Below are 11620 nucleotides of genomic sequence, written 5' to 3' on the forward strand. Positions count from 1 at the left end.
CCTCAGCGCGACCCAGGGGCTTACTGCGCCTGCTCGGAGGCTGATGGGAGTGGGAGGGAAAGGAGGGAGGCCCGTGAGCTGTCACTGCCGTCGCATACCCATTTCCGCCTTCCGTAGGACCTGAGATCCCGCCCCCACCTCGCCCTCTCCCCGCGCCAGGCCGGAAGTGACTCTAAGAGAAAAGAGGTAACAACAGTTTTCCACGTGCGCTAAAGGCGCCGGGGGTCAGGTGGGGTTGCTGCAGCCAATGGAAAAGCGTTTCGTGTAGGACTCTGCGTGGTGCAAGCTTGGCGCTGGCTAGGGTTGTTGGGGAGAGGCTGTGGAGGTATCGGCAGCTGGAGTTGGAGCTGGAGTGAGGTTGACGTGCAGCCGCTGCGCTGCGCGTCTTGAGGAGGAGGTGGAGGAGGACAGAGAAGGGGTAGTCTGGTTCTGAGGAGGGGACCCCTGCGGTCTGGAGGACAAGTGGGCCGCTGCTTCGTCTTCGCCTCCTGAGGGGGGACGGAGAGGCTGAAGGTGAGGAAGGCGGCGGCCGTGGCAGTGGCGGGGTTAGGGAAGGAGTTCGGGGTGGGTGGGGGGTGGTAAAGGAAAGAAGTTGGAGCCGAGGTAAAGGGAAGTGGGGCGATGATGAGGGGTCCCGCTTGGAGTTGGTGGGGGGCAGTGGTCTGTGGTTGAGCACCTGATGGACCAGTGCCTCATCAGTTGAGCTTTCCCGACCCAAATTGAAGGCAGAGCGGTGGTAGGAAGGTGCGAGGGGAGAGTTGGTAGAGGGGTTGGGCTGGGTGCAGGTGTCTAATTTTTTCCCACCGACGCTCATTTGCTTCATTTTTGACTGGGAAACATTACCCCAATATAGGGCCCCAGCCCAGGATCTGTCGTCCTGATCTGATGAAGATATATTGACTCAATGTCTCTACTTTGCCATGTTAAAGGGCTCATCTGTCAGCAACTGGTAGGAAGGCCCCTTGCTGGTCTGACCCCAGAGACCATTAAAATTGCGAATGGGGAGGCTAGTCGAAAATTTCTTTGTTTTGAACGCCATTCCTTGCCTGCCTGAACAGCTGGGCATCCAGTGCTGTTTTGGCATTTTAAAACCTCTTAGTGCCTTATAAACAATCTACAGTCCAGCTGGAGCAGGTTATAACGTTTATATTCCTTTTAATGCCGGGAGGTGTACTTTAAGCCTTGGATACTCGTGACTGTGAGTAATTCTGTTGGGGAAAAAAAATTCCACCTGGTTAAATTGACAATTTCTGTAATCCAGAGTTGTTTTTCATCATCATCTTTGTGATTATGTCACCTTCGGGTATTTGTTAAGCTCATAGGTGCAATGCAGTGCTCAAGAGATATGCTTTTTATTATCCAATTTTTTCAATTTTAAGGTTTTTATGAACACAAACATTCATATATAGGAATTTTTTTTTTAGTAGTAGGAAAATTTGTGAAATACTGACATTCTCAAAAATTTTAGTTTCCTTTTATGGATATTTTGGCATGCAGATTACCATTAGTTATTTCAGCTTTCAAATTTTTTTCAAATTTTCAAATTTTGCTGAAGACTATTAGTGTGTGATATTTGAATTGAAGATAAAACAAAAGTGACTCTCTGGTTTGGTTTCTTTTTATATGCTAACTTATGGCAAAGAGTAGCTGACTGATCTGTGCTTATGTAGCTTGGATACTTGAACAGTTTTCTAAAATTTAAAATTTTTATTCTATAAGAGTGATGAATTAGAGAATTACCCATTTGTGAGCAGAGACATTTCAATCATATTTTTATTTTCCCAAGGGCCTACAACTGTGTTCTGCAAATAGTTAAGTGATTAATAAATGATAACTGAATTGAAAATTGATGCAACTGAATTCCCAGGGAGAAAAGGTGCCATAAGGGTTTTTAAGAAATCCTAGCTCCTGATGGAGGAAAGACATTTATTTGTCTTGAGAATGAATACCCCCTCGTAGTTTAAATGAACTTTGTTTTATTTAAGAGTAGGATTTATGGCTTAGTTTTTTTGTTCACTTATATAAAAGCTTTGCATATTTTATATTAAGCCAGAATTAATTGAGGTAAATTAGTCATTGAGCATTTAATGAGTACCTGTCATAGAGTAGTATCCTAATGCTATTGGAGGGTATGTGAAAAACAAAAGTTCAGTTCAGGAACTTAAAATTTGAGACCAATGATGATAGGATTGATTTTTTCACTAAAATGGAATTATTCTGATATTAAGGTTAAGGAAATTGAGGCCCTAAGAAGTCAATAATTGATGTATTCATGGTTATAGTCCTAGGAGATGTTATAAATGGGCTTTGAGTCCATATTTCTCCTAGTCACAAATTCACAATTTCATTGCTTTTCCTACCATATTTCGACTAAGAAACTTTATAGCACTTATAAAGCAGTGTATATAAGTTGGTATAGGTACAATAAGTAAAATAGGTTTTTTTATATGGCCTTTTAAAAAAATACTGACTATGTCAGTATAACTTTTTTGGTGAAGGTGCCTTGAATGTTGTATTGTGAAAAAATTCACATGATAATAAATTTAGAGCTGAAGTGAACCTCTTTAGAGGTCCACTGAATCCAGTTTTCTCATTTTGCAGATAAGGAAACAGTCACTCAGAGGTGGAGTGATTGACCCATGCTCATACCACTGGCAGGTATTTGAGGCAGGATTGAAATTCAGGTTTTCCTGACTCCTCATCCAGTTTGTTATCCATTAAACCAGGCTGCATTTCAGTTAAAAAAGCACTGACAACAAATAACTATCTAATGTTCATTTTCTTTTTTTCCAGGGTTATGAAAATGGCTACTCCACAGGCGGTTTTCACCTTTGCAATTTGCATTTTAATGATTACAGAATTAATCCTAGCAACAGAAAATTACTATGATGTCTTAGGAGTTCCAAAATCTGCATCAGAACGCCAAATCAAGAAGGCCTTTCACAAGTTGGCCATGAAATACCATCCTGACAAAAATAAGAGCCCTGATGCTGAAACTAAATTTAGAGAGATTGCGGAAGGTAAAGAATACATAGAAACAGCTTGTATTGCTTGGTTGATAGGTTTTCTTAAGTTTGTGGTGTTCATAGGTATTCAGAGAGAAAATTTAGACGGGTATTCTCTGTAGGATTTAGGTATTGTTATAGGAAGACTATATTAATAATTCACATTTTATATAGCACTTTAAGATTTATAAAACATTTCAATCACATAAGATCGGTAGTAGCCCACATATTATTGTCCTTATTTTACAGATGAGAAGCCAAATCTCACAGAAGTTAAGTGAATTGCTGAAAATCATACATCTAAGTTAGAAGTTCTAAATATTCAACTTAAGGATATTTAGAAATATCCTTATATGAATTTTCTTTTCCTGTGTTGTTTGGTATTGGTAAATATTAAAGTAGCCACAAAGCAGGCTGCAAAAGGAAAAGAAAAATGATGTTTTCCTATTCTCAAAGTTCATGTTTTCACCCATTTAGGATGGTAGGTCCTGGGTTCAAATTTGGCCTTGGACACTATCTAGCTCTGTGACCCTGGGCAAAAGTCATTTAACCCCACTTCCCTAGTCCTTATACCACTCTTCTGTCTTGGGTTCAAAACTTTGTATCGATTCTAAGACAGAAGATAAGGGTTTAATATAAAAAAAGTTATATAAGGAGATTGGTCATTGATACATTAAACTCATTAATACAATACATTACATATAATACAAATACATTAAATACTTCATGAGTAACACATCTCACTGTAAGGGGTAGATAAGATGGCATAGTAGATAGAACAAAGGCTAAAGTCTGACTGGGAAGACCAGGGTCCAGATCCAGCTTTAGCCACTTAACAAGCTGTGTGACCCCAGGCAAATCACTTAACCTCTGCTTGCCTCAGTTTCCTCATCTGTGAATGGGGATAATGATAGCATCCACCTGCAGGGTTGTGAGGATCAAATGAAATCATGATTATAAAGTGCTATGCATAGTGCCCGACACATAATAAATACTAATATAAATGTTAGCTATTTTTATTGTTATTACTATATGAATTATATGAAACCAGATACAGCTGAAGCCTAAGGAATGTTGTATAATCTCACATTTTAAAATGAACCGAAATGCAGAACCTGCAGATTCTTCTACTGATAGGGAACTCAATCCTTTATATTCTTTTGTGAATTGCATGTGATCAAAAAGAATTCACTCCCTGTTGGTCAGTGTTCTGGTGATTATTCAAACTTAGCTAGATCAGTTTTCAGTTGACAACCTGTTTTTGAGTTTACAATTGGAACCTCTTAAGATTTATGTCTAGTCTGTTGGAGCTTGAACTTTATTAGCATAGTTTTAGAAAACCCAGGATCAGCTCTGCTATGATGAAGCCTTAAAGTCAGAGTTTAATGAAAAAAGCATTCAGTGAGGGAATATATTAGAATATAGATGAAATGCTATGGGAAAACTTGATAGACAGAAACATAAACCACAATAAAGCATAAATTAGGGGCAGTCATTTACTATCCACAAACATTTTATGTCTAATGCCCATGTGTATGACACTTTTTTTTAAGGCATTTTTAGTCATATCTGGCTTTTCGTGACCCCATTTGGGATTTTCTTGGTAAAGACATTGGAGTGGTTTCCAGCTCTAGATGAGGAAACTGAAGCAAATAGATAAAGTGACTTACCCAATGTCACTCTGTTAAATATCTGAGGCCAGATTTGAACTCATGAAGATGAGACTTCCTGACTCCAGGCCCAGTACTCTGTCATATCCTTTGCCCTGTTGGCATCATGCTGTAACCAAATAGTAAGGTTTATTTTAAATAGTGATAGGTTCTCATTAAATGATGAGCTCCTTGGTACATTGAAATGATTCATTATTCAAAAAAATGTAAATGCTATTTGAAGAACATATATGAACCCATGTTTTAGGTTCATGTATTAATAGGACCTAAAGTAACACCTAGTGGATGTATATTCTGTAATTTCTATACATTTTTTATGTGTAATCTCATTTCTATCAACAAAAGTAGTGTCTTTAAGATAGTAAACATGTATTTACCACAATGTCAAAAATAAGTCTAAAATGAAGTTTTATTTCTGTTATCCATGCTTTCATTGTAAATGGTCTATCACTGACATTTCTTGTCATTCTCCTTAAAATTTTTAATTCTAAAACCTTAGACAGACCTGGAAAGTAAATTTAGTGGATTAAAAGGCAGTAAAGGATGCAATGACTAGAGTGCTGGCCCTGGAGCCAGGAACACTTAAGTTCAAATTGAGCCTCAGACATTTATTAGGTATGTGACCCTGGGCAAGCAACTTAACCTCTATTTGCCTCAGTTTTTTCCTCATCTGTTACCTGAAGATAATGCCATATACCTCATAGTACTGTTGTGAGGATAAAATCAGGTAATTTTTTTAAGTGCTTAGTACAATACTTGGCACATAGTAGATGGTATGTAAATGCTTGTTCCCTTCTCCCTTTCATTTTCTACACCCTTTTCCCCCCAATTATAATTGTTAGATATTCCATTGTTAATTAACAGATTCTTGTCTTAAGTCAGAAAGCAAATATATTAATTACTATGTTCCAGGCCCTATGCTAAGTTCTGGGGTTTTAATAGAAAGGCAAAAATAGTCTAGCCCTCAGAGAACTTGTTTGAATCAATGTGATGTGATATATAAATTAAGTTTGTACAGCATATATACAGAGTAGATGGAAGGTAGCCTAAAAGGGGGAGGCATTGGCACTTGGTTTCCTATGAAAAGGTGGGATTTAGCTATTTTGAAAAGGAGGTCAAGGAAGGGAAGAGGTGGAGATAAAGGGTCAGATAATTCCATGCTGGCACAAAAATGGAACTATAAGTAGACTAGCATTGCTAGATCATAGATTGAATGGAAGGAAAGGTGTAAGATCAATAGAAAGGTAGGGAGGACTTGGGTTAGGAAGAGCTTTCAATGCCAAACAGGAATTTGTATTGAAACCTGGAACTTATTCAGAGATGTTGGGACACATTGAGTAGATAAGTGATATGGTCACCATTATGCTTTGAAAAAAGTTTGGCATCTGATTGGATGATGTATTGGAATGGAGGGAGAGACTTGAGTCAAGGAAGGAGAACAAAAAGCAAACTATTGTGATAGTCCCAGGTGCTTTGTGAGTAGAAAAGGAAGTCTTTACCAGAGATAATGTGAAGGTAGAAATGTCAAGATTTATTAACATTGGATATTGGAGATTGAGAGAAGAGAGGGTGTGAGGACTTTAGGGTAATACAGAAGTTGTGAAGTTGAGTGATTGGGAGGATAGTAGTGAAAAACTAGAAGAGGGAGACTTGGAAGGGAGAAAGATGAGTTCTATTTTGGACATGGTGATTTGAGATGCCTGGGGAGATGCAGTTTGAGATGTCCTAATGCATTTTGTTGTATGATTAACTTTGCAGAAATCTTGCGATTAAGAAATTGGCAACTTTAAGGAGGCATTTTCGGTTAAATGAGGTTTTGGAAGTCAGATTGATGATGATTTGAAACAGAGGAATAGTAGTGGAGGCATAGAATGTAGATAGCTTTCTCAAATTTAGCTGAAAAGGGGAAGAGAGATACACCATAGTAGGATCAAATGAGAATTTTTTACAGATAGGAGAAGATATGTTTGCAGAAGGATGAGAAGAGTAGATTGGGAGAGAGAATTTTTGGTGGGGATGAGATTGTGAGCAATCTGGAAAATTCAGGAGAGTATGGCATTAAGTGTGCATGTAAAAAGGTTGGCTTTGACAAACAAGAAAAGGTCATCATTTTCTATGAGATGGCAGTGAAGGAAATAGTGGAGGAAGATGACTGAATGATGGGAGGACTTCAGTTTTAAGATTGTGGGGAAGGAGTACCATGAGAAACTTGAAGAGAGCTAAGAATGTTTAGAATAGTCACTGTATGTATTTTGATGTAATGCCTCCCTACTAAAAAAAGATATTCTATTCTTAAATAGAACTGTTAAACATAATTGTTAATTCCACTTTATAAATTATGTTGTGGTACTGATCCATTATTTCATCACTATTACTGGCTTAGCATAGTAGAATGAAAAAAGAGCCCTACTCTTGAAACGTCATAAGTGATAAGACTTCTTGTTCCAGCTAGACATTTTCTAGCTGTGGCACCTTTAAGTTTTCCTAATCCTTAGTTTGATTCAAGAATTCAAACTTAACCTATGTGTGTGTGTGTGTCTCTCTCTCCATGTATATATAGCTAAAGATATCTCTATATAGATATGTGTCCAGAAGTTGAAGACTGTCTGAATTTGCTATTTTAAATTATCAACATCTCCATTCCTTCCTTTCATAATAAAATTCTTGTCCCAGCTAGACATTTTCTAGCTGCAGCAACTTAATGTTCTCTAAGCCTTAGTTTTAAACTTATTGACATAAGGCTATATGTAGATATTTATGTATACATACATGTAGTAAGAGACATGAATTTGAACTCTTGAATCATTATTACCAAAAACATTTTTTATAAAATGTTCATAATGTATTAAGAGTCATTTAAAGATTTACCCTATTTAAAGGTTTTATCATATTTCATATTTCTTTGCCCTTGATCTAAAAAAATTTTTATTCTTTTCAGCATATGAAACACTTTCAGATGCCAATAGACGAAAAGAATATGATTCAGTTGGACATAGTACCTTTACTAGTAGTGGTGGAAATACCTTCCAGCAGTCTTTCAACTTCAACTTTGATGATCTCTTTAAAGACTTTGATTTTTTTGGTCCTGACAAAAACACTCAAACCAAAAAACATTTTGAAACTCACTTCCGGACCCGCCAGGATAGTTCCAGCAGGCAAAGGCATCATTTTCAGGAATTTTCTTTTGGAGGTGGACTGTTTGATGACATGTTTGAAGATATGGAAAAAATGTTTTCATTCAATGGTTTTGACAATGCAAACCGACACACAGTACAAACCGAAAAGAGATTCCACGGATCTGGCAAGCATTGTAGAACTGTCACTCAACGGAGAGGAAATATGGTTACTACATACACTGACTGTTCAGGACAGTAATTCTATCCCCCAAAAAAGCCAGTTGATCGTTTCTTGTGGATACAAATAGAAACAAATGTTTCTGTGAACTCTTTTGACAAATGCATGAATACACATTTAAAAATACTTAATAAATATCATAAAGAAGGTGTATATAAAACAATCCTGACATCTTCACCATGCAACTACATGGCAATGAGCTAATTAAACATTTCTTTAATTAGGATTTTAAAGAAAATATCTTAGGAATTCAATTAATTAAAATAATTTGACTTACTTTTCCACAAATTAATTCATTTGGTTAGATTTGTTAAAACCAACAAAGGGTTCAATGAGTTTAACAACTAAACTTTGGATATTTACCTGACTTAAATTTTATATTAGAACTGAATAGACTCAGTGAAATCTTGCATGATCTGTACTAATTTTCTTGATGAATATATCTAATATGTGGAATTTTATTATGGAGAGAGCTAATTAACTAAAACTGTCAGATCTCATACTTTGTAGAGATAGCATTTCTCTCATGAAATTTAGGAATTTTGCAATTCTATTTTTCTATTGAATTTATTTCAAAGCAGAAAAAAAGTCATGGGATAGTTTAATGCTTTCCATGAAAACACTTTTTTAAACATGGAATATGTTAGTGAAAGAAATTACCTTGTTCACATATATTTAGACTATTTTGACAGATAAAAAAAGACAACTGATACATTGCCAAGAGATTGTTTCATGCTTGCTGAGCTACTCTTTAATGGAACTCAGACCTGCTTGTCAGTGCCATTCTTTTTTCTTGAGTTGGATGTCCTCATTATGTCAAGTCCTTTTTTTTTTCATCCATCATTTGGTAATTAATACCTCAGTCTTTAAAAATAGCTAATGTGTGTACCCATATCATAACGTGCAATATTTTTAAATAGTGAAAAAATTTTTTTTTGCACAGATTTAATTTCTTTGTGTAACTTCATTGTGTAGTTTATGAAAATTTTGGTTCTGCACTTTTCTACATCATACTTTGTGAGAGTATTAATCATATCGATATATATGTTGACAAAACTAGCACCTATCATAACAGTTATATGTGAGTGAAACAAATACAATATTTACGACTTGAATGTTCTGTTTATTCTTAGTTATTTTTATAAAGTGTTTATTTTAATGTAATGAAAGTACAAAATCATTTGTCCCAAATGCCAGACACATGAGTTTGGCAGTTATCAGTATTTTACTTTGAAGGGGAACTAATCAAACATTTTAAATGCCTGAAAATAGACTTCATTTTATTTAATTTACAAATTACTTTGTTTTCAGAACTAAGATTATTGAAAATGAGAATTTCCTTATTGAATTTAGCATAATTTTCTCTACTGGTATATTTTGCTTCTTACTGTCCCATGCCATTCCATTTTGAGAATATGGCTAAATATTAAATGTTACCAGTACTTGTGTATGTGTACAGTTTTGAAACTGAAATATCAACTGGAATGCTTAGGGAATTGGATATTCTGGTGAGCTGAAAATCAGATAAACCGCTTTTCCATCAACAATGTTTAGGGAGAAAACAGTAGAGATAATATAGTCAACAAAAAGTTAAATAATTTGACCCAGGGCACACATCTCTAATTGATAGTCAAACCAGTACTGGAAGCTAGTTCTTACTCTCTTTAGAACTCTTTATTGCATCAGTTTATTTGAACTGGTATTGATGGAAGTCTTTCTAAACCGTTAGTATACTTTCTTGCTTTAGGAGTACTAATGCGGGATGTGATTTCATCTTTCATTTAGGATTTTGTAATGCCTAAATGTAGTTCTGAATATCAGCTTGTATTCTTGTTTAGTACTGTAGAATTTAGAAGAGGTTGGGCTGAATGTATACTGACTAGACTATGTACTTAAAGTTTCTTTTGTTGGCCCTGAATATGACCCTCTTTTCTTGCCCTATTTTTTTTCCTCTTAAAAGCTATATATGTTCCCTTTTCTTGTGGTTTTGTGTATCTGCCTGTCAAATACCTGGTCACTAGAACGTTTTAATTTAATTATTTTACTTGGCTTCTTTGGGCTTAGTGCCACAAGATATTTTTCCCTAATTAATGATTTTTGGTTTATTGGGGAAGAATGGAAAGTCTGCAATATTGTACTTTATAGCCATTCTCAATAACTTATGTAATATGAGGAAGGTGAAGTATGCACTGTTTTGCAGTTAAATAAATAAATTGTAGGATATTGTGTCTGTTTATTGTGTAATAGAGATACCAGATATTCATCTTTGGACAAGGCCTTTTCTACATTATTCCAAACCAGTAATTGGGAATGGGGAAAAAAATGGATCATGCACTGATTGATTTAAAGAACTTATTCAGTATTAGCTTTGTTGAGGACAAGAACAAGGAAAAATTATAGCATTTTTGCCTGATAATGCTAATGGAACAATTTAACTCTGGCATTTTCTTCTATCTCCTTATGGTGATTTCCCATAACCACTCACTGAGCCAGAGGTTGAAGAATGAGGCAACTTTACCCAGAAGGTGGGAGACTTCCTAGAATAAGGGGAGAGGTTAGGGAAATGAACATTGGGAATGGGGGTTGCCGAGAAATGTGAGCTGTGGCAGTAGCAAGAAAAATATATAAAGAAATATGCATTGGCAAATGAAAGGCAAAATTAACCCTGTGGGTGATTAGAAAATCAAAAGAAATGGAGAGAAAATAGCTTAAAGTAGTGGGGTGCAAGATAAATTTGTAACGTAAATAACATTTCTGTATATTCTAAAAACTAAGAAAAGGAAGAGACATTTAAAATCAAGAGCATTAAGCATCTGGAGGTTAACCTACCAAGATAAAGAAAGCACTTCAATAAATTCAACTCCAATTAGATTTTCATATAAAGTAAAATAAGGTTTAAGTGGTTGGAAAGCTATGCAATGATTATAATTCCAGCATTTTGACAATGATGTTTGTACTAAAATACAAGTACAGATAAGTTTTACGTGAATCATCGCTATTATAGATTTAAGGCCTAACATTAATAACACATCTAACTTCTCTTCCTACTCATGTGCCTTTGAATGGAGCTGGACAATGTCATCCAATAATGCTTAGTGGGTTCACTAAGTATTGATGTAATTAAAAACTAGAAATTTTCCTAGTTCTTCAAATTTATTTCAAAAATAATTACATGGGGCAGCTGGGTGGCTCGGTGGATTGAGAGCCAGGCCTAGAGATGGGAGGTTCTAAATTCAAATCTGACCTCAGACACTTCCTAGCTCTGTGACCCTGGGCAAGTCACTTAACCCCCATTGCCTAGCCCTTACTGTACTTCTGTCTTACAGAAGGTAAGGGTTTAAAAAATAACAATTACATGTAGATTTTGTAATTAGACAAATATTTTACATTCTACTTATTTTCTTGACCCCATAGATTAAAAAATTTTTTTTCCAATGTCATTTGATGAATGGGGCATGATCCAGCTTTTGTTAATGCTTTAATCTGGTCTCTGATGACAAGATGACCCTTTTCACTGTAGCTAAACTTTCTTCATGTACCCTTGTTCTCATTCCTTTCTGGTTTCTCCAGTAGATTGCCTCTACTATTATG

At 35.9% G+C, this 11620-nt stretch overlaps 1 protein-coding gene across 3 annotated transcripts in view; it reads left to right on the forward strand.

The window, feature by feature from the left end:
* The window catches only part of DNAJB9 (DnaJ heat shock protein family (Hsp40) member B9), a 30854-nt gene extending 20604 nt beyond the window's left edge, over positions 1-10250 (forward strand). Inside the window, exons 1-3 of one of the 3 annotated variants that reach the window (XM_007504144.3) lie at positions 46-186; positions 2794-3020; positions 7614-10250. In XM_007504144.3, the coding sequence (XP_007504206.1) occupies positions 2798-3020; positions 7614-8050 (660 nt within the window). In that variant the 5' untranslated portion in view covers positions 46-186; positions 2794-2797 and the 3' untranslated portion in view covers positions 8051-10250. Of the gene's footprint in view, positions 1-45; positions 514-2793; positions 3021-7613 lie in introns of those variants that run through there. The other 2 variants (XM_001363209.5, XM_007504143.3) reach the window with 2 other exon arrangements.
* The last annotated feature ends 1370 nt before the right edge of the window (positions 10251-11620 follow it).

The sequence above is a fragment of the Monodelphis domestica genome, chromosome 5, assembly GCF_027887165.1.
Source record: "Monodelphis domestica isolate mMonDom1 chromosome 5, mMonDom1.pri, whole genome shotgun sequence".
In the NCBI taxonomy this organism is placed as follows: Eukaryota; Metazoa; Chordata; class Mammalia; order Didelphimorphia; family Didelphidae; genus Monodelphis; species Monodelphis domestica.